At 45.7% G+C, this 26,755-nt stretch overlaps 1 protein-coding gene across 3 annotated transcripts in view; it reads left to right on the top strand.

Moving 5' to 3' along the window:
* Window positions 1–26,755, top strand: part of SLC39A14 (solute carrier family 39 member 14) — a 43,510-nt gene that overhangs the window by 7,014 nt on the left and 9,741 nt on the right. For 2 of the 3 annotated variants that reach the window (XM_019466991.2, XM_019466990.2), the window contains exons 2-3: window positions 24,146–24,426; window positions 26,191–26,377. In XM_019466991.2, the coding sequence (XP_019322536.1) occupies window positions 24,160–24,426; window positions 26,191–26,377 (454 nt within the window). In that variant the 5' untranslated portion in view covers window positions 24,146–24,159. Of the gene's footprint in view, window positions 1–22,345; window positions 22,370–24,145; window positions 24,427–26,190; window positions 26,378–26,755 lie in introns of those variants that run through there. The other variant, XM_019466993.2, reaches the window with a different exon arrangement.

Genomic DNA, 26,755 nt, shown 5'->3' with positions numbered 1-26,755 from the left:
GGCTCTATAATAACCTAGGTGACCATTTCCTCTTAAACTTTTTATTTTGAATTAATTTTAGATTTAAAGTAGCAAAAAATGTAACAGTTCCTTCTATCCCTCATCCTATAGTGCTTTTATCAAGAACAGGAAATCAACATTGGCAAAAAAAAAAAAAAAAAAAAAAAAAAAAAAAGTTTTTTAACATTGGCAAATCTTATTAACTAACCTGCAGGCCTTATTTGAATTTTACCAGTATTTTCGCTAATGCCCTTTTTTTGTTCCAGGATCCCACGTTGCATTTAGTTGTTACTTCTCCTTAATCTCCTCTAATGTGTAACAGTTCCTGTGTCTTTTCTTCTTAGAATGGGGTTGTGCATTTGGGGCAAGAATATCACAAAAATGATGTTGCATCCTTTTCAGAGCATCCTATCAAAGCATTCATGATGCCAGTATGTCTTATTACTGGTGATATTTTCCTGGATCACTTGGTGAAACTGGTGTCTGCTAGACTTCTGCACTGGCAAGATTACTTTCTCCCAAGGTGACTCCTTATGCCTCAAATCCCTTTTGCCAGGATGAGCCTATCTCCTTCAAGGGCTCACCTAATTAGTTCTGGTCATATAAGGTAATTTCTGTGTTTTTTTTTTTCTTTAGTTTCTCTTAATGTTTGTTTATTTTATTTTATTTTGAGCATGAGTGGGGGAGGGGCAGAGAGAGGGAGACAGAGGATCCAAAGTGGGTTCTGTGTTGAGAGGAGAGAGCCCTATGAGGGGCTCAAACTCATGAATCGCAACTCATGACTGGAGTCAAAATTGGGTGCTTAACCAACTGAGCCACCCAGGCGCCCCGACAATTTCTCTGTCTTCAGATCAATGAATTTGGTTAGCTGACACCAGCAAAATCCCTTTCGCCAGATTATGTAACATAATAACGGGAGTGGTATCTCCTGTTTGTAGGTTGTGCCCGCACACCAAGGGTGAGGGTTCCTGGGGGTCATCTTAGAATTCTGTCTGCCAGCCCAAGAGAACCCCAGATAAAAGTGATGAGGCCTTAATTCTAGCGCCAAAATATTAGTCTCCAATGGCTGCTCTAGCAAATTATCACAAGCCGGGTGGCTTGAAACAACAGAAATGTACCCTCTCCCAGTTCTGGAGGCCAGAAGTTTGAAATCAAGGTGTCAGCAGTACCACACTCCCCCCAGAGGCTTGGGGGGCCATCTTTCCTCGCCTCTTCCAGCTTTTGTTGGCTCCAGCTGTTCCTTGGCTCACTCCAGTCTCTGCCTTCATCTTCAGATCTCCTTCCACTGTGTCCCTCTGTCCAAATCTCCCTCTTTTATCTTGTAAAGATACCAGTCATTGGATTTAGAGCCCACCCTAAATACAGGATGATTTAATCTCAAGATCCTTAACTAATTATATCTGCAAAGACCCTATTTCCAAATAAAGTCACATTCTGAAGTTTTGGGTAGATAAGGATTTGGGGGGATAGTATTCAACCCACTACACTCACAATGGGGGGAAATGTCCTTTGTAGACTGTCATTCACAGAGCTGCAAAAGAAAAGGAAGGTTTCTTTTTAAAATCAAGACAGAAAGCAGGCCTTGATACTGAGGCAAGGGCCTGGCCTCAGCCTGCCTGCTCCCATCATATTGACACAGATCTGGAAACCAAGTGTAAATTATATAAATTAAAAAAAAATTTTTTTTTTCTTTTTTTTTTTGAGAGGGAGACAGAGTGTGAGGAGGGGAGGGGCAGAGAGGGGGACACAGAATCTGAAGCAGGTTCTAGGCTCTGAGCTGTCAGCACAGAACCCCACACGGGGCATGAACTCATGGACCTCAAGATCATGACCCGAGCCAAAGTCAGACACTCAACCAACTGAGCCACCCAGGCACCCCACCAAGTATAAGTTATAAAGCTGCTCTAAGAGGCTTTTCATGCTTGGAATCCAGACACTTTGCAATCCCAACAACTTGCCTTTGCAAGGAGCTCTCACTGAGTGCTAGTTTCCCTGTGGGATAGACAGGGCAGAGATTGTGGGACCCATTTGGCAGAGGAGGGGGTCTGACTTCAAAGAGTTGAGATAAATCACAGAATGTTAAAACTAGTCTGCGTCTAGTCCGGCAGTCCTGAAATGATCTCTCAGAACTAGATGTACAGGTACCTGGATCTCACCCAAGAAGTTCTGATCCCAGAGAACTGAGGTTGAAGCCCTGCTCACTGGGGCTGCCAGGTTAGGGAACCAGGCACAGATGTAGTCCAGCCCAGGGCAGAGGAGGACTGCAATCTATCTCCACACTCTTAAGTGAAGATCTTTAAAAAGGGGAGGGAAAAACCTTCCCACCTGGTCATCATTAAGCCTTTCCCATTTCCTAACTGGACTCTTAAAGTTAACTTTCTTGTTAAAGTAATACATGTTCACTGTAGAAAATGCAGGTGAATAAAAAGGTAACAGAAGTTACCATTAAAGCCACCATCAAGAGATAACAATTATGCATTTTTAGTTTTTTTCTGTGAAAGTATACATTTTAAGGAATGTCTGTGCCTATAGTTTTATAGGCTCTGTTTATTTTTTTCCACTTAACATATCATGAACATCTTTCCATGTTAATCTTTCCCCAAATAGCTAGCATTTATCGAACAGTTACTGTGGATTGGGCAATGTATTTATATTCAGTGTCTCATTTACTTTCTTTCTTTTTTTTTTTAATGTTTATTTTGAGAGAGAGCATGAGTGGGGAGGGGCAGAGAGAGAGGGAATCAGAGAATCCCAAGCAGGTTCCGCTGTCAGGGCAGAACCCGATGCAGGGCTCAAACTCAAGAACCATGAGACCACGACCTGAGCTGAAATCAAGACTCACTTAGCCTAGTGAGCCACCCAGGTGCCCCTCATTTACTTCTCTTACCTGCTTCTCAGGAGGGACTGTCAGTAGGCTTTGTTTTTCTGTATAAGGAAAATAAGTCTTGAATTTCTGACTTGACCCAAGCCCTGAAGCCAGTAACAAGATTGACACTGAAGTCTGTCTCACCCAGAACTGAAACTCCTAACCTCTGTGCTCAAACTATAAACATTTTGTTATATGGATTGCGGTACCTTACTCTAGTAGTCCCCTTCTATTGTGTACTTATTAATTTTATTTTAAAAAAATGATTAAGTAATTTTTGAGAGAGAGAGAGAACGCAAGCAGTGGAGGGGTAAGGGGTGGGGTGGACAGAAGATCTGAAGTGAGCTCTGCAGGGTCAGCATCAGCCTGATGCTGATGCGGGTCTCAAATTTACAAGCCGAGCCACGAGATCATGACCTGAACCAAAGGTAGACAGTCCTTAAAGCCTAGTACCCGCTTTCAAAATGATTTCCATAGGACGAATTCCCAAAGGGAAGTATTGGGACTAGACAAGATGACTTAAAAGTTTTTTTCTGAAAGAATGAATGTATGAGAATAGCCAAAAACAATTGAAAGAAAATAGTGGGGCACCTGGCTGACTGCAACTCTTGATCTTGGGGTTATAAGTTCGAGGCCCACATTGGGTGTAGAGATTACTTAAAAATAAAATCTTTAGGGGCGCTGGGTGGCTCAGTCAGTTGAGTGTCCAACTCTTGATATCAGCTCAAGTCATGATCTCACAGTAGTGAGATGGACCCCTGCATCAAAGCTCTATGCTAGCCTCCTTCTCTCACTTTCTCCCTCTTTTTTAAAAAAAAAAATTTTTTTTTAAAAACATTTATTATTGAGAAACAGAGAGAAACAGAGCATGAGCATGTGAGAGGCAGAGAGAGGAGGAGACACAGAATCTGAAGCAGGCTCCAGGCTCTGAGCTGTCAGCACAGAGCCCAACGCAGGGCTCGAACTCACAAAGCACAAGATCGTGACCTGAGCCAAAGTCAGACCTTTAACTGAGTGAGCCACCCAGGCACCCCTCCCTTTCTCCCTCTTATTCTCTCCCTCTCCCCTACCCCCTCTCAAAATAAAATAAAATCTTTTAAAAAATAAAAAATGAAGAAAGTAGTGGAGTTAGACTTGCTTTACCAGAAAACAAATTTTTTTGGTGACTTTGGGACAGGATAGGTAAATGGAACAAAATAGAAACATCCAAAACCAGACCTCAATACGTGTAGGAATTTAGCAAATAATGACATTGTTTCTTACTAGTTGCAGTCTGATTTTGAGCAAATATTCTATGTTTCCAAAATAGGGAGTTTCATGCAGTGTCTTTTCCTACTCTGAAAAGCTGCCCTTGGTCCTTTTATAGTTAGGGAAGTCCTGTAGGCTCTATCGTAACTAAGTTTGTTGAGAAGATTAAATGAGCATGAGAACAAATTGCTTAGCCATGGTGCCTAGTAGACAACAATAAATCTTAGCAATTCTTACTGTAAAATTAAGGAAGAAAGGATTGTGGGTAAGTTACAGGGGTGTTTAGATGCAAATGACAGAGTCCAATCCATGCTGGTTTAGCAGATAACATATAAAGCATCTGGCAATTATCTGTGGGAGGTCCATGTTCCTGCTTGGTGCTGCCTGGGAGTCCCAGGCTCTCCTCTGTGTATATTTCTGCTCGCCATCCTTTTGCAGGTAGGACTTTGTTCTTGTTTTCGCTTGCCAGCCTGTCCCCTTGAGCAGGAAGGAGGAAGGGAAGGAGATGGCACCCATGTTTTATTAGCTACAACAGCCACCTGTATTTGACTTTATCGCTGTTCTTTTATCTTTTATAGACTCTATGGTTGAGGTTTATAAACAGAATAGACTGTTATATTGGATAATTGGGTATTTTAAGTTAAATTTTCTTTCTTACACTGTGACAAATCAAATTCTAGAGGACAGATTGAAATTTTTTAACTGCAAGAAAATACATGGGGTACCTGGTTGAGCGTCTGGCTTCACCTCAGGTCATGATCTCGTGGTTCCTGAGTTCGAGCCCCACATTACTGCACTGCTGTCAGGGCGGAGCCTGCTTCAGATCCTCTGTCCCCCTCTGTCTGCCTCTTCCCTGCTTGCACTCTGTCAAAAATAAAAATAAACATAAAAAATATAATAATAATGAATCAGGAAAATACAGGTATATATTTCTATAATTTCAGAGTGGGGAAGGATTTTTCCAAGCATACTACCTAAAGCAGAAACCTTAAAGGATATGTGTGATATATTTACTTTGACTCTATTTTTTAAAAATTTTTAAAATGTTTTATTTATTTTTGAGAGAGAGACAGAGCATGAGCAGGGGGGTGCAGAGAGAGAGAGGGAGACACAGAATCTGAAGCAGGTCCCAGGCTCCAAGCTGTCAGCACAGAGCCCGATGTGGGGCTCAAACCCACAAACCACGAGATCATGACCTGAGCCTAAGTCGGACGCTTAGCCGACTGAGCCACCCAGGTGCCCCTAGAATACTATTTTAATAGTCAATATTGGTGAGTATCTTAGGAAATAGGCATTCTTGTACACAGATATTGGAAGTATTAAATTAGTTAAACCTTCAGAAGGGTGGTTTAGCATGTTACGTAGTAAGTTCTTAATAAATATTTGCTGACTGCCACTCTGGGGAACAACTTGCTCCTGGATCTCACTGATTACTTTCCTTCTGCGAAGACCCCCTTTACCCCTTAGGGCCTCTCCCGTGTGCCCTGCTGCCAGATGGAGGTTGAGGGAGGAGGTAGTCAGCTTACCTGAAGGCCTTTCTCCACCACCACCTCCCCTGCCCCAGGATTACTGAGCTGTCCTCCCAAAGGGAGGAAGGGGAAGACAGACCCAACAGCTGTTTTTTTCTCTTTTTTATCGGAAGCCTGAAAGGTTGGTTTGTGAGGAAAGGGGGTGGGGTATGTTTGTGTCCTGCTAGTCAAGAAAGCCCTGTAAATCATGGGGGGCAGGGCACTCTCATCCTTTCCTGGAAACTAGACGGCTCCCAGCCAGCCCTGTGGACTCCAGTTTTCTTAGAGCACAGAGAACGTGAGGCCTGGGGCGAGGTGGAACCATGTTGGCCTGGGGAAGCTGGCTCTGCTTTTCTTCCAGGGGATGAGCCAGAGGCGTTAGGCCCTGAAATCCTTTGCTGCCTCTTTCTTTCCCCCTGCTCACAATGGCATGTGTCTGTGCTCTGCCATCCCAGGCCCTGGTGACATTGATTGGCAAGTATATGTTTCAGTGCTGACCATTTTTCTCCAATGTTGGAGATGTTCCATATGAGAGGCCACGCAAGTTCTCAGGATACTAGGCCCCTGGTTAGTTTCCAGGGGCAGCAAGCCATGACTGTTGTCATCACCTTTCCCAGAAAGGTGCAAAAAGTACAAAGTCACCCACTCCTCCAGACTTGGGCCACTAGCCAAAGTGGCTTCTGGAGTAACCTGACCAGCCCTAGGAACAGAGATTGTGTCCCAGGCCCTGCACCTCTCTCTTCAGCCACCCCCACATCTTGCAGACACTGTGGGGATGCCTCCCATGGCTGAGGCCTTGACCACGGCCAAACTGTGGTGTGTGCACAGCCCTGCCGGCCAGATTATGCTTGTGACCTTGACTATTCTCACACCACTCCCTCTTGGCAGCCACTCATGAGCCCCTCCCCCTGCATTTCAGGATGTGTGCAGTTGGCACATTTAGAGGTTATGTGCAACTAGGTTGAGACTCACAGTTTCCATCAGCAGCTGAGAAATTCTAGAAACAGCCTGTACTTGTGGAGTTTCCTTAGGTCCTTTTCTTCCCCTGCCATGGGGGAAAAGTTATCATGTTATTTTCGGCAGGATTATCAGATGGTTGCCCATCGTCGCACGTTTGTCTACAGAGTTGGAGGGAAGGGTGGCTGCCTGCCTGTGCCTGTTTCTCCCCCACCACCTTCCTCTTGGGTCCCCCACTACAGTTGATGTTTCTCTTCAGTTTCTCTGCCTTATGTTTTTTATTCCGGCTCCAGACAAACTTCTCTGCTCTCTAGGGGTCTTCATCTCTACTTAAGCTACAGGAGAAGGGGCCCAGTCCCTAAGATTGTTACTAGTTCAACTGTGGATAGAGACCAAATATGATTCTAAACTGTTGGCAGCTGGGAAATTAACACTTTCATTCAGCAGGTATTTTTTGGGGGCTGACTTAGTGCCAGCCACTCATTCCTCCACCCTCTGGGAGGGTCATAGACCTGGAATCTGCACCACTGTAGAGCTTACACTGTAGTAGTAAGAGACAGAAAATAAATATGTAATCAAAACCAGAGAAAGAAGACTATTTTATAGATAGTGACATATGCTAGGAAGAAACTGAAAATGTGTGTTGGGATTCTGAATGACTGAAAGTGGACTTTTTTTCCTTTTGAGTCACCTTGCCATCCACTTTGTAGAGGTGACATTTGAACTGAGGCCTATGAAAATCTAGGGGGAAAGCACTCTAAGCAGAGGAAACAGCAAGTGCAAAGACCCTGAGCTCAGAATGCATATGCTACGTTAAAGGGACAGAAAGAAGGCTGGGGTGGCTGGATCCTAGTGAATGAGAGGCCTCAAAAATGTCAGTGGGGTTGGCAAGGGCCAGAGGACAGTTTAGGTTTTATTCCATTTGTACTGGAGAGCCATCAGAGGGTTTAAAGCAAAGAAAGTGCTGTGATCAGATTTTTACTTTAAAAGGATGACTTCTTTCATTGAGCTATCCACTTAAGATTTGGGCACTTTACATGTGTGTACTTAAAAAAGAAAGGACTGACAGCATGGGGGTAGGTGCTCAGTGGAATCTGGAAGGCTGGCTAAGAGGTTTCATTTCAACCAGCCTTTTAACATTTCCTCCACTCAAATTCCCTGTGCCCCATCGGCTTTACAAGGAAAACTGGAATGGGCTCTTGTCCTCAGGGAGTTTACAGTGTAGTGTCTTCAGTTTCAGACAGTCCTTCCAAATCTTCCTGGAGGGGAGAGATCTTGAAGAATGAGTGGTATTCACAAGGCAGTTGTTATTAACATCTTGTAATGTACACTCAGTGTTAATGTAGCAGTAGCTGACTCACTTTTGTTTACTATTCTTCCATTGTGAGAATTGGTTAGTTTATTCATCCACTCCTGCTGATGGGCTTTTGGGGTTGCCTCCAAGGCTTTTGTTATTGTGAACAATACAGCCCTAAGAATTACTCTCTTTTTTCTCTCTGTTTGGGGTGGAAAGTTACCCAAACTACAGCATGTCTGAATTGCAAGCTAAAATCAGAAACCCTTTCCAGGAGGCAGTCTGATTGCCCCTTGGCATTGGGGTTGGGGTTGGGGTTGGCGAGAGAGGAGTAAGCCTTTAAGTCTGGTCAGAATGTTGATCCCTTTTTAATAGGCAAGCAGTTATAGGAGGTAGGGGAGTGGAAGGGCAAGTGGAAATAGGAAGTCACTTCTGTACCACAATGCCCAGACTGCTGCCATACCCACAGCCTTGAGGATATTTTAACCTGGGGAAGGGGAGCTGTACCCTTTGGGTCTTTTGTTGGCCCTGGTCTGTATCTGAGTGTGATAGGAGCCAGAAACCTGGTTGCCTTTGCTCTGGAATCCATCTGTTTGTGCTCTTGACAGCCTCTCTAGAGCTCTGGCAGAGAAGGGACCATCTGGAGGGAAAAGGGTCAGATCCTCATGCTCTCCTTTGCTTCTTTACAGAGGGGGCTTTGGGAAGATAGTCGTCTACTCCTGCCCTTGACTCCTTGGCTGTAAGCGGGCAGTGAAGTCTATCCCAGCCATTCTGTAATCTCTAGAAAAGGTGGGGGTATATCTGCATACCATATGCAAGTTCAAATGAATATTTACATATTCATGCAGCAAGTACTTCTCTAGGTCCTAGCAACCCAGGACTGTTATGAAAGACCTAGGAAGTTAGCCTAAAACATTAAAACCAGCCTGGCCTTCTAGGAGAGGATACCATCAAGACGGGGTTGTTGGGAGCCAGAGGAAGGCAAGGGTGTTTACTGGGGTGGTAGGGCCTGTGCTGGGGAGGGTTTGGGGTCAGGGAAGGAGCTTTGGCCTGCAGGTCAGCCTTCTTTTTTTAAAACAAACAAACAAACAAACAAAACACATCCAGGCCCTCATAACCTTGTGGAGAAAGTGCTGGAAACACATGCAGACTTTCTGACAGGCATTTCTAACAAGTTAATCAGACTTCCTAGCCTGTGGGTTGTAGAGACAGGAGGTGCTGGGGTAAAGTGGGGCAGAGGCAGGATTCCGGGTGGAACCCAGGGTCCAGGCCAGAGAGTAGAGGCAGGTTATGGTGAAAAGATAGAGCCTAGTTGCACGGAGCCTTAACTACAGGTGGAGGGACTGAGCTCCGAGTTTGCTGTAGGGTAGAGGAGAGTGCCCAAAGTTAGCATTATAGCAGCAGGTAAGGTGGCATGGGGCTGGGGAGGGGAGGGGGGGGAGGGACGGAGTGTGTAAGCAGATAGCATGAAGCTGTGGGTGGCACTGGTTTCTCTTCAGGAATGGTAGAAAGAGGGACATTCTGGTCACATGGCGAGGCCCACAGTGAGGAAGCAGAGGATGTGGTAAAGCCTTTTGCTTCAGTAATCAGATGGTGACTGCCAGTAACCTTGGGCCAGTGATGAGCCATGTGGTCAGTTTGGACAGTGGGAGGGAAAATGGAGGAATTACGATTCAGGAATGTAATTACTCAGTGCCCTTCCCTTTCCTGCCACTTTCCCCGATTTGGAAATATGGGCTTTTTCTTTCTTTTCCCCAGTAATCCCCTTTCTCATGAGAATAAGGCTCATTTATTACTCTGCTGAGAACGAATTACTTTGATGGTCACTGAGAAATCTAAGGCCCCAGATGGAGCCTATGCCTGTCTATAGTGGCCTCTGGTCATGTGCAGGAGCAGTTGCTGGGCAGGAAGGGGTTGCCCTCTTTGGTGAAGAACTCTGGAACTCTAACGAAAGCTCTAGATCTTGCTCTGAGAGCAGTGGTCCTCAGATGTTAGGATGCATCGAGATCACCTGAAGAGTTTCTCAAACTAGATTGCTGGGCCCCACCCCAGAGTTTCTGATTTAGCAAGTTTGGGTGAGGCTAAGAATTTACATTTCCAACACATTTCCCCAGCTAATGGTGATGCTGCTGGTCCAGAGACTACACTTTGAGAGCCACTTTTCTGGAAAAATCACACACAGTTCAGCATCTGAGCTGTAGAGATTGGCAAGGTCCAGAGTCTTTGAGGAGGAGTGGGGGGCTTGAGCGGGCTTGAGGATGGAAGGGTTGTGAAGGGGGAAGTAGTGGTGCAGCAGGACGTTGGAGGGGAGGGGTGGGTGGAGCAGCTGGCCTCAGGGCAAAGATAGGCTCCTGCAGACCGAGCTGTGGAGCTGCCCAGGGCCTGGCTTCTATAGAGAGAGCTTCACTGCGCCAGGGAAACCCAGCATGCCTCTGCTGGCTGTAGCTCAGGGTCTTATAAAGGCTCACTGTCTGAGAAGAGCCCACCTCACCTACCAGAGGGAGCCTGAGGCTCAGAGGATAATTCCTAACCCATTTCGGGAAGAAGACAGCATAAGAGACTTCTTGTCAGAGCCGTTGGTGGCCAGTTCTGCCCACAGCATTGCTGCCAGGGAGTTTGGAGTTAGCATTTACAAATGGCCCTCATATGACAGCAGGACAGTTAAGCAGACTTGTCTCAGCGTGATTTAGGAAATGATGGCGGTAGGTGGGTTGGTCTTCTCGAACTCACTCTGATACTTTGGTTATGAGGACAATGTTGTGGCTTATTCCTCCCCTAGTAGCGGCTAGAGAGGAGCCTATTCACTTCTTTAATGGAAAACTGAGGCCAGTGGCTGCAGTGGCAGAGGAAACACCCCAGGCTGTGTTGAAACAGGGAGAAAGAAGCCTGGCTCTTTAGACCAAACTGAGTGCTGTGTTCTCTCAGCTGGCCACCAGAGAACCTCCTGGTCCCCCAACTTCGGTTCTTAACCACCTCAAGCCCCTTCTCCACACTGCAACCAGGCTGATAAACTAAAGCCACAAATCTGATCACGTCTCTACTGAAAATGAGGTCCAGACACCTTAACGTGGCCTATGGCCTGTCCCTGCCTTGGCCCCACGGGACTCTGAAGTCCTTACATGCACTATGTTAACTGAGTCTTTCCAAACTCAGCTACATTCTGGAACATTCCACCTCACCCCCATTCCCTTTACTTTTACCTGACCTGCTTTTACATGTCCTTCATGTCTCTGCTACAGTAATATGTCTTTGCAGGCTTCCTCCGATCTCTGACACTAGATTTGACTGTCCTGCTGTGTTCTCCACAGCCTCCTGTACCCCTCCTTGTCATGATCCATGATGAGTAGTGTGCACTGGCTTCTTCACCAGACATCCGTGGTCTGCGGTTTATTTCTGTTCTCCCCATGTGTTTATTAATGGCGCCTCCTTTCACTATCAAGCCCACTACTTTGGATAATAAATTATGGTCCAACCCACTGAAAGTGGAGAATCAAAAACTTGCCAGGCATCCTCGCACTAAAATTGCCATTGTGACTTGGACTTGCCGGTTAGCTGCACTCCAGTCTTACGTGTATGGCTTTCCTCTTCCTCAGGATGGACCCCAGGATGTCCATTTTGTGGGTGTTAGACGGTGGCAGGGGTGACATAATTCTGGAGCAGGCAGCTTCTTGATGCCTTAGCTACACGATGGCAGCAGCCATCTCTGTACTGCGATTGGGGGAGGAGCTCCTCCATCGGCAGTGTTTCTCCAGCTCTTCCCGTGATTCTCTAAGCCATTTAATATGGTACACAAAATCCCTTTCTGCTTAAATAGCCTAACCGAACCCTGAACAACAGGTAAACCTTTTCATCATTGTTCTTACAAGTTGAATTGTTTGCTTTCCCTGCTCTGTGAAGACAGGTACTAGGCATCCCCAGTACTGAGCGTTATTCCTCGTATGAAGCCAGCATGCAATGAATATGTCTTGAATAAGTTAACTCTGGCACTCAGTTTTTGAGTCTGATGGGTGTAGGTAGCTTTTAGTTCAATGAATATAACTGAAATTGAAGGAATGGGGATTGTTTAGTCTGGAAGAGAGTGAGTGGTGTTGGCCACTGACTTCAGATAGTGTCTGTAGGCCCCAGGTGGGGGTGACAGGATGTCTCTGGAAGGAAGCACTGAGTTCACTGTTCCTATCTGGGTGTAGGAGTGATGACTTCATGCCTTCTAACAGAAATCCTCTGCTTCTTCCTTGTTTGCCCAGCACTGGTCTAGGCACTGTGTTCTGGGGAGGGCTAAAGGGAGGGCCCTCCTTGCCTTCAAGGAACAAAAATCTGTTGGGAAGGATCCCTGGGAGACCAGATAATGGGGAGTCCAGAGTAGTTGGAAAAGAGTCCCCAAAGTCTGGTCCAAGACGGCTTCCTGGAAGAAGAGATAATTGAGCTGCCTTCTGAGAATAGGCAGGAGTCAGCTCTGGGTGAAGGGATTGGCCTGAGAGCTCTGGGGACGGAACAGAAGGAACAGACCTAAAGCTGTGACCCTTAAGCTCTCTCATTTACCAAAGTGCCCTGCGAGGTGGGACATTTCATAGCTTAATTGTGCTGGGGACACACGGTAAGTGTCCCTGTGGCAGGCCCCAAATTTGAACCCAGTTCTGCCCAACTTGTCATGTTGTCTGATGATTTGGCCACTAGATGATATATTTTTCTTATTTATTTGACCTCAAATAACAAGTCAGAGAGTTTTGCTTCAAGCAGGTGACGTAAGTGGTGGACGTGAGTACCATGTTTCCTGAGCCACATGGCCTGACAAACAGGAGTGGACTTAAGGGACAACAGGTCAGAATTTTGCAACTGAGTGTCTGGGAAGTGGTGATGGATGAATGATCAGAACAGCGGTGACTCTTGCCCTGGCCTCTGGTGGGGAAGCCCCAGCTGGCCACTATTCCCCAGGCTGTGTGACTCAGTTAGTTAGTTTTGGAAGACTTCTCTGCTGAACGGTGGAGCCTGGCAAATGCACTCCCTCTCTCCCCTACTAGTCCAGCCGTCTGGACCTGGCAGTCATTTCCTTCACTCAGGGCTCAGCAGGTGGCTAAATCAGCCGCCAGCCACCCCACCCCCACCCCTTTCCCCCACCTCCAGCTGTCTGTACTGGGCCCGACACCAGGCTCTGCCCTTCCCAGTCTCCCTCCCACAGGCACTGACACACACAGTGGGGGCTCAGTAAATATTACCCGACAGGGAGCAGCAAGCTGCTGGTTCTAATTTTGTTCCCTGCTTCTGTGTCCCCACTTTTTTGTGTGTGTTTTCTCATCCTGCCCCTCCCAGTGATGGGGTTTCCTGGGTTAAGTAAAAAGGCACTGCCTCCTGGTAACACCACCCTGCTCCTTGCCCCCAGACCTTCTGCATTGTTTTTGGAAATCTCCCATGCTGGGTGGCCTTGGTTGAGCCAAAGCTTGAGGCTAAGGATCTGGTAGTGGGAGCTGAGAGAAGAGAAGACGTCCTTTTAGGGTTTGTAAGAGAGCTAAAAAAGCAGAAGGCCGGAGGGGGCAGAAGAACGGGCCCTTTGAGTCCTGGGCCTCTTGGGTGAGGCCGCCTGCTGGCTACATTGTTTGCCCTGTACTTGGGAAGGGGCTTCAGCTTGCCCTGGAGGAGAGTGGCTTCTTGGATGGTGTTCATCTGGTGGGTGGGGAGGGCCGCAGACTGGGTAGTTTTTCTCAAAATTCTTTGAACTCCAGAGAGCCAGTAGGGTGGTATTTACCTGAGGACCACTCTGTGAGATGACTGGTTTTCTAAGTGGGTCTGTTGGTACTTAAACAGACCACTGTATCGTTATTAGTTTGACCATGAACACTGGGAGTATGCTCATTATTTATAGAACACTGGGCAGTGTTTGTAGTCTGATGTATTGATCATTGCTTTTACAAGTTGTACGTTTTGTGCCATACTTACAAAGTTCTCCCTAACCCCATGACTATAAAAATAACCACCCATGTTTTCTTGTATTGCCATACCCCCACCTCCCATCAATGAGTTGAAGTAAAAAAAAAAAAAAAAAAAAAAAAAAAAGGCAAATACTCCAAATCCCACCATTCAAATAGTCATCACTACTATTAAATGAATACTATTCTGGATAACCCTCCAGGCATACTCATGGATACATGCATATAGAAATAAATAATCCTGTAAAAAAGTATTTAAACTTTCCCTGAATATAACAGAAGAAAAGGAAACTAGCAAAATTAAAGGAATTATTAAGCTTTAAAGAAATGTTTTTTGCCAAGAGATTATTTCATGAAAGAGGTTTTAAAAAACTTTGTGAGTCATATCTATAATTACCCATTTTATTTTTATATTTTTTAATGTTTTATTTATTTTTGAGAGTGCATGAGCAGGGGAGGGGCAGAGAGAGAGGGAGACAGAAGATCCAAAGCAGGCTCTGTGGTGACAGCAGGGCTGGAACTCACAGACCATGAGATCATGACCCGAGCCAAAGTCAAGCTCCCCTCTAACTACCCATTTTAGATAGTATTTATTGACTCTGCTATGAAAGATGAGGACATTAGCATTTGCACTTTTTTTTTTAAGTTTATTTATTTTGAGAGAGAACAAGAGTGGGGCAGGGACAGAGAGAGAAGGAGAGAGAGAGAATCCCAAGCAGGATTCTCTCTCTCTCTGCCCCTCCTCTACTTGCACTGTCTCACTCTCTCCCAAAGTAAATAAATAAACTTTAAAAAAAAAAAAAAAAAAAAAAGAGTTGGTTGCTTACCCAACTGAGCCACCCAGTACCCCTCTCATCTTTTTTTTTTTTAATGTTTTATTTATTTTTGAGAGACAGAGTGCAAATGGGGGAGGGGCAGAGACAGGGTGGGGACAGAGGATCCAGAGTAGGCTCCACTCTAACAGCAGAGAGCCCTATGCAGGGCTTGAACTCACGAACTGTGAGATCATGACCTGAGCCTAAGAGCCAGATGCTTAGCCGACTGAGCCACACAGGTGCCCCTCATCTTTTGATTGTATTAATTGTTATTAGTGAATTTGTCCATTTCTGTAGCATTTAGATTCTGTCCTGTAGCCATAATCCCGTGTGTGTGTGTGTGTGTGTGTGTGTGTGTGTGTGTGTGTGTGTTTGTTTTTAGGGGAGAATATTTTGAGCAGGGGAGGGGCAGAGAGAGAGGGAGAGAGAATCCCAAGCAGGCTTTGAGTCGTCAGCACAGAGCCCGACTTGGGGCCGATATGATGAACCGTGAGATCATGACCTGAGCCAAAGTCAAGAGTCAGACACTCAAATCTTCATTTCTTTTTTGAAGGGCTTTAATGTTTACCATCAGTGCATTATCATGGTTTCTGCATTCCTGTGACCTTTATTTTTATTAGCTAATTTCATTCTCCTGTTTTTTCACTCTGGGAAGGAGACTATAGCCTCTGACATCTTTCATGCTTGAAAATTTCTGCCTGTTGTCCTTATAGATTTGTGTGACATCTTGGCTGGGAACAATGTATGTGGGTTTCTCTTTCACAGTGTCTCTCAATGATGTAAACATTGTTGCCTTTTCTTCTGATACTGAAGGTTGCTCTGGTGAAGATGAAGGCTGTCTGAATTTTCTGCCACTTAAGAGAAGTTTTAATATGTATCAATTTTTGTAGTAAAATATTTTGGGGGAAATTTTTCTTTGAGATGCCTGAAAATGTCTTTTTTTTTTTTAAAGTTTATTTATTTATTTTGAGAACGAGTGCACAGAAGGGGCAGAGAGAGTGGGAGAGAGAGGATCCCCAAGCATTCTCCATGCTGTCAGTGCAGAACCTGACATGGGACTCAAACTCACAAACCATGAAATCATGAGCTGAGCCAAAACCAAGAGTCAGATGCTTAACGGACCGAGCCACCCAGCTTCCCCAAAAATGTCTTTTTTAAGTTTAGCATTCTGCGTCAGATATTTAAGTTGTGGGGCTTGAACTCACAACCTGAAACCAAGAGTCAATGTGCTCTACCAACTGAGCCAGACAGGTGCTCCTCATTGCTTTTTTCTTTTTTCTTTTTTTCTTTTGAGAGAGAGTGCAAGCAGGGGAGGGGCAGAGGAAGAGGGAGACACAGAATCCAAAGCAGACTCCAGGCTCTGAGCTGTCAACACAGAGCCTGATGTGGGCTCAAACTCGAAGACTGTGAGATCATGACCAGAGCCGAAGTTGGATGCTTAACAGACTGAGCCACCCAGGCGCCGCAACTTTTTTTTTTTTTTAAAGAGGAAGAATGAAAGTGGAGGATAGGGGTAGAGAGAGAGGGGGAGAGAGAGAATCCTAAGCAGGCCTCACACTGTCAGCGAAGAGCCCGACATGGGGCTCGATCCCACGAACTGTGAAATCATGACCTGAGCCAAAATCAAGAGTTGGGCGCTCAATCAACTGAGCCACCCTCATTACATGTTTTAATCTGTCTTTTCCTTCTACATTCACTGTGGTTATTTCAGACCTTCTTTTGTCAGTATTTCTATTTTAAATTACTGGCAGAATTCTGTTCTCTGTTCATGATAATTTATTTATTGGCTCTTTAGTGATGTTTTGTTCTTTTTTTTTTTAGTAAGCCTGCATCCCCTTTGATGTCACTTTGTTTTATAATTTCATCTTTAAAAAACATTTTTTTTTTTTTTTAACATTTATTCCTTTTTTGAAAGACAGAGAGAGACAGTGTGAGCAGGGGACGGGCAGAGAGAGAGGGAGACACAGAATCCGAAGCAGGCTCCAGGCTCTGAGCTGTCAGCACAGAACCCGATGTGGGGCTCGAACTCACAAACTGAGATCATGACCTGAGCCGAAGTCGGAGGCTTAAGCCTGAGCCACCCAGGCGCCCCTAATTTCACCTTTGAGCTCTGGTTTTATTGCATTAATGTTCTAATTAACTTATTCTGCAGTGTGAAGCAGTTGTGAGGAATTGCTTTCTCTGGAGTTAATGTTTTACTTTGGGTCGACATCTTTGTCTTTTGCATGGTTCGCCTGCTATTCTCATCGTGTTCATGCTAGTGCTGTTGGGTTCTGTCGGTTCTAAAACAAGACTTTCTTCCCACTACGTTGAGGCTGACTTGCCCCTCCACCACAACGACAGCAGGGTTGAGGGCCGGGTATTCATGACCTGTTTTCTGTGTCCTGTAGCGAGTGGAGAGGAGCTGCGGTGGGGGAGCTGGATCTGCCCCAGATTCTGGGTTTTGGTAGCAGCCCCCATGGCGTGGGCGGCCACGTATATAGGAGGTGCGTTCAGGTCTGTTGGAAGGGGAGGAATACTCACTGGGAATTGGATCACTTCCCCAGTTCAGTATGTGGCCTTGGGGCCCTGATTTCCCTCCAGGAGAGTCGCTCATTGTTCTTGTTCCAGTGTCACCTGTTTGTTTCCCAGCAACTTTTCCCACTACTCCTTAATTGAAGAGAAAAAAGATTTGGCAGCTGTTTGCCTGCAGATTTGGGAGAGGTCAGTGAGAATTCTGGCTCCTCTGTCCTTGCTGTGGCTGTGAGGGCTGGGCCAGGCCTAGGAGAGAAGCCATGGATGGTGCCTCCTGCATTTCTTTTTTTTTTTAATTTTTTTTTTAACGTTTATTTATTTTTGAGACAGAGAGAGACAGAGCATGAACGGGGGAGGGGCAGAGAGAGAGGGAGACACAGAATCGAAAGCAGGCTCCAGGCTCTGAGCCATCAGCCCAGAGCCTGACGCGGGGCTCTAACTCATGGACCGCGAGATCGTGACCTGAGCTGAAGTTGGATGCTTAACCGACTGAGCCACCCAGGCGCCCCCATCCTGCATTTCTTAACTTGCCTCTGGTTTTGAAGTTACTGATCAGATTATGCCCATCTCTGTGTTTGGTTGCTGTTGGTGTCTTTTTTTTTTTTCTCTTTTTTTTTTTTTTCTGATTTTTTACTCAAAAAAATTTTCTTTTTTAAATTTTATTTATTTAAAAATTTTTTTTTTCAAAGTTTATTTATTTATTTATTTTTTAACGTTTATTTATTTTTGAGACAGGGAGAGACAGAGCATGAACGGGGGAGTGTCAGAGAGAGAGAGGGAGACACAGAATCTGAAACAGGCTCCAGGCTCCAGGCTCTGAGCTGTCAGCACAGAGCCCGACACAGGGCTCGAACTCATGGACCGCAAGATCATGACCTGAGCCGAAGTTGGCCGCTTAACCGACTGAGCCACCCAGACACCCCTCTTTTTTAAATTTTAGAGAAAAAGAGCATGCAAAGGGCTAGAGAGAGAATCTCAAGCAGACTCCACACTCAGCATGGTGCCCGACAATGGGGCTCCATCCCATGACCCTGGGATCGTGACTTGAGCCTAAATCAAGAATATGCTTAACTGACTGAGCTACCCAGGTGCCCCTTGGTACTCAAATATCAATGATCAGGGGAAGGAAAATTGTGATGCCAATTTCATTTCTCCATCTTAACTCAGAAGTCTTTATTTTCATATAATGTTTCAACATACTTTATATTAATACTCAAAACTCTGCATGTTTATTTTCCTCTTTCTGAACTAAGGAAACAGATCTAGTGAGCTCAGTGCGTTGCTTGGAGTTGCTGCAAACTGGCCTTCTCATACCAGGTCCAGTGGTCCTTCTGTTGCCAAAGCTAGAAGTACACTTCTTTGGTACTTGGACCCACTAAGACTGAACGCCGGGGCGGGAGGGAGGATTTGATTCCTCAAGACCTCCCCCTCCTCTTCCCCTCCCCCTGGCTTTGTCTTTTGTCTGCAAGTTTCAGGGTTTTGCACGTCTCCTAATGGAGGCTCAGGAATGTTGCCCCCTTGGGTCACCTGGACCCATCTGCAATAGTTAACCATTAGTGGGGAGTGTCTCCTGGGGAGACATTCCTACTGGGCTGACAGGTCACAGCCTTAGAATGGGGTGGGGGTAGAGACTGGAGAAAGACCAATCTATTTGAACGTGTTCTACAGAAGTGAACTTGTTGACCAGGAAAGAACCCTCGAGGGGTGGGGAATGGCCTTGTAGCTAGTTGGGGCCTTGTAGCTAGTCACAGGCCTGGAGCCCTGAATGTGTACTGAGGTCATAGGTACCTTAGTGTCCTTGCTGTCTGTTCCCAAGAGGAACATAAGAGAACTAGACACCTCTTTTGACATCCTTTGGATTTTAGGTGGGGGAGAAAACAATTGAGGGGAAAGCTTAAGGTGATTCATTAAGGCCAGGGGTTCTGGGGAGCCATCATTTCTATCACTATAGTTTCCCCTTCCCTCCACCCACACCTCCTCTTCCACCCCTTCAACCCCCATGGTCAGTGTCTTTCTGTCTTTCTTTTGTATAGACAATCAACCTTTTCTCAATTTTAAGTAAAGTGCTTTTTGTAAAAACCTAGTTGAGGCTGCCCTTCCTCTGATTGCTACCCTTCGACCTGCAGGTAAGACTTCAGCTTAAGAGTTCTAGCTTTATAATTTGTTGTGCTCCCACATAGCCCATGCCTTGAGGGGCACAGAATAGGCACAAGTAGGTGGGTTTACAGACAACATTGTTCACCCATTTCCTGTGGCTTACCAGTGCCCTTGGAAACAGTTGTTCCTTACCCATGTTTGTCTCTGGAGCATTCAGTCTTCGTGTTTCATTCCTCAACCCAGAAGGTTCCAAGAGTGAGTGAGAATGGTGGTCTCTTTGGCCAGCTGGTAGTTGGGGAAGGGAGTGGACGTTTGAAGGTCTGGCACTCCCAGGCCTGTTGGGTCCCAATGTCCAACCTCTGCACCAAGCGTCATAATCAGTCGCTGCTTTGACACTCTAGCTAGAAGTAAATGTTTTTGCTCCTAGTAAATGGGCATAGATAACCAGCAGCCTGTTAAGTACGATAGTTAAACTATGTCCACGGGACAGAAGTGCCATTTTTAGGATGAGATACTTCTGGATCCAGTGAAGGGATGGCAGGCAAGTGGAATCCTAATTCAGGAGCCTCCAAGATAGTGAGGAAACCTAAAGTTTCACAGAAGGTCTGAGAGCAAGCATCTCTTGCTGACTTTCCTTTAGGATTTTTATTTCCCCCTAGGAGGATTGGCTCTGGCGCCTTGGAGGCAGACCTAAAGGCACTAAAATAATTTACTTCTTTGAACCCAAGCCAGGTGAACAAAGGAGTGGAGAGACTCCAACTTGTCTTTAGTGGGAGGGCCTGGTCCTCTGAGCCAAGAGCACATTCGAGCCTTTGTCTCTTTCCAGCTTGTTTTCATGCCCTGCCCTGTTCACTCTTCTTACTACTCCTGGAAGGTGTCCTTGAGGGCAGCTGGCTTGGCTCCCTGGGACTGGGGGGAGTCCACCCAGGGGCCCGCCCATTTCTACAGCCTTAATAGACCCGGGCTTCCTCCCACAGCTGGGCCCATGTGGTGAGGACCCCTGCCTAGCTTCACCCTACAGCTGCATCAAGAGCTGTATGTGTTCTCTTCCTCTCTCCTTTTTTTCCTCCAGACAATCTTCTATAAATTCTTTTTTTCCCCTAAGAATAACTATCAGCTAATGAAAAAAATCTCCATTGGAACAGAAAGCTCCCCTTTTGTGTCTGCCAAAAGGCCAGGGTCACTTGAATTTGAAGTGTCTTTAGCAATGCCAGGATCCCTGGACCAGGACTTCTGAACTGCCCTCCTAGTTGTTTTTAGACTCTTAGGGGAGTGGGTCATGTCTTGAGTGTTGGGTCAGGCAGGAGGTTCTGCCTGTACATTTCAGGAGGCTCTCCCAGCCACACCGAGGGGCCAAGGGGCCGCGGAGTTAACGGAGAACAGATACTCTTTGTAAATGCTTACTTTGACATGAATGCCCAGACAGGCAAAGCTTTTCAAGTTATGTGGGCTGTCTCACACTTGAAGTGATTTTGTTTGTTTGTTCTGGATGTTTTGGAGTTGCTGCAGATAAATTTGAGAAATATAGCTCAAGTGGGGACCGTTGTTTTGTTGAAGTGATTGTACAGAAAGAAGACACCCTGTAACACAGGCTAGCCTCTAACATGTACCTGTGGGGTCCCTTGCACAGGTCTTCAGCGCATGCTATGCCTGGACTTGGGGTGCTTGTTGGCACTGATAGAAATTGGGAAGAGCTAGGGTGTCTGGCTGGCTCAGTCAGTAGTGCATGCGACTCTTGATCTCTGGGTTGTAAGGTCGAGCTCCACGTTGGATGCAGAGATTACTTAATTTACTTAAATAAGTAAACAAATAAAATTGGGAAGAGCTGCCTAGAGACCTGCAGGATTTTGCGGACCTCCTTGGGGACCCAGGGTGCGTATTTTATGTCTCCATACAGTGGCGAAGTGGTTCAGAGTACGCTGACTTTCCCATCATTCAGACTGGCTTCAGTTCATGAAAAATTTAATCTGCTTGACTTGTTGCCTATGGATCATGTTTTCTAATCTCTGAAACCAGGTTTCCTCATCTATTAGGTGAAGATAAGTATCCCAGCTTCTCTTCAAGGAATCCATAACTGTCACGGGCTTAGCGGCGTTGGTGCTGGTGACACCAGCTGCTGACCTCATCATCTCTTTGCCCTCCTTTGACAAATCCACGTGGCCCTCCTCTCCATCGCTCTGATAGTACAACACATGCCTCAGATTATAGTGTGGCCAGGTAGAGGACGGTTTTCTTTGTACAGTGAATTTTAGCCATTTCAGCCTAAGATCCCACCTGCTGACTGTAACTTAACCTCTGGTTCTCAGTGTAGATTTGAGAGTTGTTAGTCTCAAAGTAACACTTTACTCCTATTTTTGCTGATGGCTAATCCATCCCTTTGTGTGACTCAAAGTACATTCTTTGAAGAGAGATATTTTTCTGTCTCCAGATGCTGTGCATGCCCCATGTGTGGCAGCTAAAGCCTGGAATGTCCCCTGGTATATTTGTTGGGGAGACCCGTGGGATGTGTGTGCTACAGGCCTGGAATAAAGTTAGCCATAGGGATATTCCCAGTAGTTCCATTAGCAGCTCAGTATCTGGGCTGGGAGGGAGTCAAAGTGGATTAATTATAATCAAATCACAACATTTGATTGAGTGCTTTTTGTATGTAGGTCAGGCACTTGGTGACTTGCTATAGCTCATGTCATTAAATTTTCACAGTAACGCAGTGAGGTACGTACCCATTTTATAGATGAGAAAACAGGTAGAACCTAAGTAACTTGCCCAAGGTCACTAATCTGGCCAGCAGAAATTCAAGCCAGGTCTTTCTGACACAAAAGGCCAGGGTAAGCTGCATCACTCCTCTTTTTAAGTTTTATTTAAGTAATCTCTACACTCAATGTGGGCTCGAGCTCACAACCCCAAGATCAAGAGTCATACACACCACTGACTGGGCCAGCTAGGCACCCCTGCATCACTACTGCAAGTGACTCTAGAATGTTTAAATATCTTGCCCAAGATCGCACACTTTGTAAACAAGTGACAGAACCAGGATGCAAACCAAACAAGCCTACTCTTAACCACTCTGCTCTAGCTCCTCTGCCACAAGCAAAGGCCCTGAGGTGGAGTGATCCAGTGAGAAGAGTGCCAGGGCCCTGGGAGCCTGGGAGGTATGGAAACACCTGTAGTGATGGGGTTCCCGGGTCTGGATTAAATAGGAGGCTCATTTTCCCTACCTGGTATTTGTTTATTTCACTAATTAAGTTTTAACTATACTGAGGAAGTGATTAATGAAAGAAAATCATCAGCCCTGCTACTTTAGGCATATGTTTCCCTGTTCCTTCTCACTTCCTACTTTTGTTACATAATTGTTCTGCTTGTTTGCTTTACATGAAACTCATGGTTTCGTTTTTATAGCTGCATACTATTCAATGAAATGGATATAATTTGCTTGATCATAATTTTCTGCCTACAGCCTTTGTATTTTTGGATTGCTTCTATTAGTATAAATTCCAAAGGTAGAGTTAATAATTCAAAGGATTGAAATGCTTTTATTATCATATAACTTTTCCAGTCTCATGATTTATATAGCCACCAGCCATATCTTACTCTATTGTTTAACCTCACTAACATTCAGGTGTGTCTTTTGTAAATCTGTTTTGCTATTTTAATAAGCAGCAATATAGCACTGTCCATCTTTTAAACTTGTGTTCTTTTTTTATTGAACTGTTGTTGACATACAATATATTGGTTTTGGGTATGGAACATATTGACTCAATATGTATATGCGTTACACATTGCTCACCAAGGTAAGTGTAGTCACCATCTGTTACTATACCAATTTATTACAGAATTATTGACTATGTTCCTCAAGCTGTACCTTTCATCCCTGTGTCTTATTTATTTTATAGCTGGAAGTTTGTACCTCTTCATCCCTTTCACCTGTTTTGCCCATCCCTCTACCCCCTTAAGTTTCTATTCTTAACAAACGAGAGAATCTCAGTATTTTTTCATGTTCTCTAATTTAGGCAGTATAGGTAAACCTTTGTCATGTTTGATGGTGTATTTATTCCCCTGGCCTATTTTTTTCCCCCTCTTTTAGTTGTAGGTTTTGTTTGTTTGTTTGTTGTTGAGAAAGAGAGAGAACAAGTTAGGGACAGGCAGAGGGGGAGAGAGAGGATCCTAAGTGAGCTCAGTGCTGACAGCAGAGAGATCCATGCAGGGCTCGGACTCATGAACCTTGAGATCATGACCCGAGCCAAAGTTGCACGCTTAGCTGACTGAGCCACCCAGGCGCCCTGTTATTTATTTATTTATTTATTTATTTATTTATAATTTAACTTTTTATTTTGGAGAAATTTCCAATGTATAAAAGTAGAATAGTATAGGGGCTCCTGACTGGCTCAGTTGGTAGAGCATGCAACTCTTGATCTCAGGGTTGTGAGTTCAAGCCCCACATTGGGCATAGAGCCTACTTAAAAAAAAAAAAAAAGTAGAATAGTATAATAAATTCCCATTCACCTAATTGAGCAGTTTCATGAGTTATTAACTCATGCCTGATGCCTGATTGTGTCTCATCTATGTTCCCAATGCAAATACTCCCTCCTTTGTTATTTTGAAGCAAGTTCCAGGTAAGATATCCTTTAATCCACGATTATTTCTGAATCTCTAGAAGATAAAAACTTTTTAAGCATAATCAAGTAGTTTTTTTACTGTGTATTTTTAAGTTTAGTCAAACCTGTTGAATTTGTCCTTTTATTATTTTTTTATTCCATGCTTTGAAGAGAAGTGTTTTTCTCAAAAGCTTGGTAGAGGTATTAGGGAAGGGTAAAGAGTTAGAGGGGAAGGGAAGGCTGTCTGGAGTGAGGCTGCCATGTCTGGTGGGGAAGCCAGAGGAGAGTGTCGGTTTCTGGAGCCTCTCACTCACCTGCTTTTCCTTCTTACAGGCTTATTTGCCACCATGAAGCTGCTACACCCAGCCTTCCCTGACTGCTTCCTGCTGATCCTGCTCAGCTTATGGAGTGCTGCTGTTCCTGAAGCTCATGCTATGTCCACGGGGACACCAGCCATCAGCGCAGCCTCTTTCCTACAGGACCTCCTGCATCGATATGGGGAGGGGAACAGCCTTACCCTGCAGGAGCTGAAGGCCCTGCTCAACCACCTGGATGTGGGAGTGGGCCGGGACAATGTCACCCAACCTTTGCAGGGACAGAGGAACCTCTCGATGGTAAGGCTCCAAGTGTTGCTGAGCACTGTCTGCCCTCCTAGGGTCACAGTCTGGTTAGGCATGGGGAGCCCAAGCAGCTTGGAGCAGGTGAGCCTTGATGGCAGAGCAGAGGGGCCAACTCTTCTTCCTCCCGTTGTCTGGGTCAGTGAGTCTGAGTCCCCAGCAGCACCTCCTGCCCTCCCAAATGGCTGTTTTGAAGCCCTTACCGGAGGGAGCTGTCAGTGGGGGATCTCGGCCTTCCACAAACTTCCTTGCAGCTGCACTGGGATCACCTGGAACCGCTGGCAAGCCGGAGCTCCCTGACAGCTAGCATTTCTCATAGGGCTTACAGTTTACAAGGCCCTTTGCCTGCAATCCCAGGTGAACCTCACACTACCTCAGGTGCAGGTGGAAAATCTTCATTGTTTAGAAAGCAATACTGAGGGTCTCACGGTGACTCCTGGAGAGCTCAGGACTGGGACCCAGGTTCTTTGTTCTTTCTTCCATATCATCTTTGCTAATCCTAGTCTGAGGCTATTTGTGGCAGCCAAATGTAAGTCAGCCAGCAGTGTCTTTATATATCTGCTTTGTTCCCTGTGCTGAGGACTGTGAGAAAGAGAAAAATGAGTCATGTTGAAGAGTTTGCTGTCACGATGGGGAGCTTAACCAACTGAGAACAGAGTCATCTGATAATAACATGAAGTGTTAAATTCTGTGGGCTGGATAGTCTTCATAGAGTTGAGAAATGAGAGAGGGAGGGGAGTGTATGCTAGAGGAATCGAGGGAGGTTCGTGGGTTAGGCATCCGGGGGCTTCAGCCTGAAGGAGAACAGTTTGGAGAGGCCACGTAGCCAGGGGGCCAGGCAGCCTGGATGCAGAACCACAGGCACGCGGTAATGTCTGAGCTGGGGAGAAGGCTGCCCTGACAGGCTCTTGCAGACTGACCCCAGAGGGCCCCTTGGCACGGCAGCAGTAGCTTGGGGTCACCAGAGTCCAGCCCTCAGCTTTGTAGGCCCAGAAGCTCTCACTTGTCACCACACCCAGAGGGCTGTTAGGACGGATCCATGTAAAACCGCCTCAGATAAAGACTGATGTGTAAGTATATAAAGTATAATTAGAAGTAAAACTGCAGTGTTTCACAGGAACGGTATGTGAGAGTACTAACCTAACACCTCCCAAGGGGACTGAGCGTTCATGTCCTCTGGCCAGCCCATACTTGCTCCAAGGTACACTGCATCTTTAGATTTTCCTTCCTTCCTCCACTAATCTCTGTCAACACGTTCTTCAGACTGGGGACACCATGTATAGGGTCTTGGGGACTGATGTTCTTCTTTAGATGCCAGTGCTCAATAACAGCTCTGGAGAAGTATCTGGAATCTGCATTTTAATATAACAGCTCCTCAGGCTATTGTGATGTGCAGCCAGATTTGGTATCTGAATGAAGCTGTTTCTTCAGGTATGCAAATAGATCATGTTTTCCACAAACCACACCCTGGTCACAAAGATTGGAATTCAGTTGTTCCCAGACCTTCTGGGCAGCCCTGTATGAATGGGTGTGTGTAAAGTGTGTGACTTTCACTGCATGGCTGATCTCTGAGATTACCTATCAGTTTTTCAAGTTTAGGGACTACCTTGCTCTCGTTCCTAGAGATTAGTCTACAGATTCCCCAAGATTTGGAAGGGTTCCATCTCCATTTTCTCCTCGTGGAAGGCTGTCGGTTGCTACAAGGGGCGAGGTGTGACTTTGGGTTCTGAGAGGCTTCCTGCCTCTCCCACTTTGTCTCAGTGTTTTAGTTCTGGAGACCTCTTTGCTGCCCACAACTTCAGCAACCAGTCACGGATTGGAAGGAGAGAGTTCCAGGAGTTCTGCCCTACCATCCTCCAGCAGCTGGATTCCCGAGCCTGCTCCTCTGAGAACCAGGAGAACGAGGAGGATGAGCAGACAGAAGAGGGGAAGCCAAGCGCAATTGAAGGTGAGCTGGGACAGGAAGGCAGGGGCCTGGGGCCGTGCTCATGTCACGTGGATCCCTGGGCTGATAGATGGTGCCACTCACGGAAGGTCTCACAAGTGACCAGCTCATCACCACTAGGGGAGTGAATCAGAGTAATGATTACACTGATACCTTCTGCATTCCCAAGACTGCTCCAGCATGTTGTCAGACCGGCTGCTCAATGTTCAGTGTTGGGATTTTGGACCAGCCTGGTGGGGTTTTTTTGGCTATTTTTTCATTTTTGTTTTTATTAAACTACAAGGGACTAATGGCCTTGGGTTTTTTTTTTTGTTGTTTGTTTTTGTTTTGTTTTGTTTTCAGTTTAGCTGCCCCCAGCCCACTTTATCCTTTCCCCCACCC

Source organism: Panthera pardus, unplaced genomic scaffold (assembly GCF_024362965.1).
Source record: "Panthera pardus isolate Hobbes unplaced genomic scaffold, ASM2436296v1 HiC_scaffold_13, whole genome shotgun sequence".
In the NCBI taxonomy this organism is placed as follows: domain Eukaryota; kingdom Metazoa; phylum Chordata; class Mammalia; order Carnivora; family Felidae; genus Panthera; species Panthera pardus.
The sequence above is the reverse complement of the archived record's forward strand: the minus strand, read 5'-3'. Positions and strand labels throughout refer to the sequence as shown.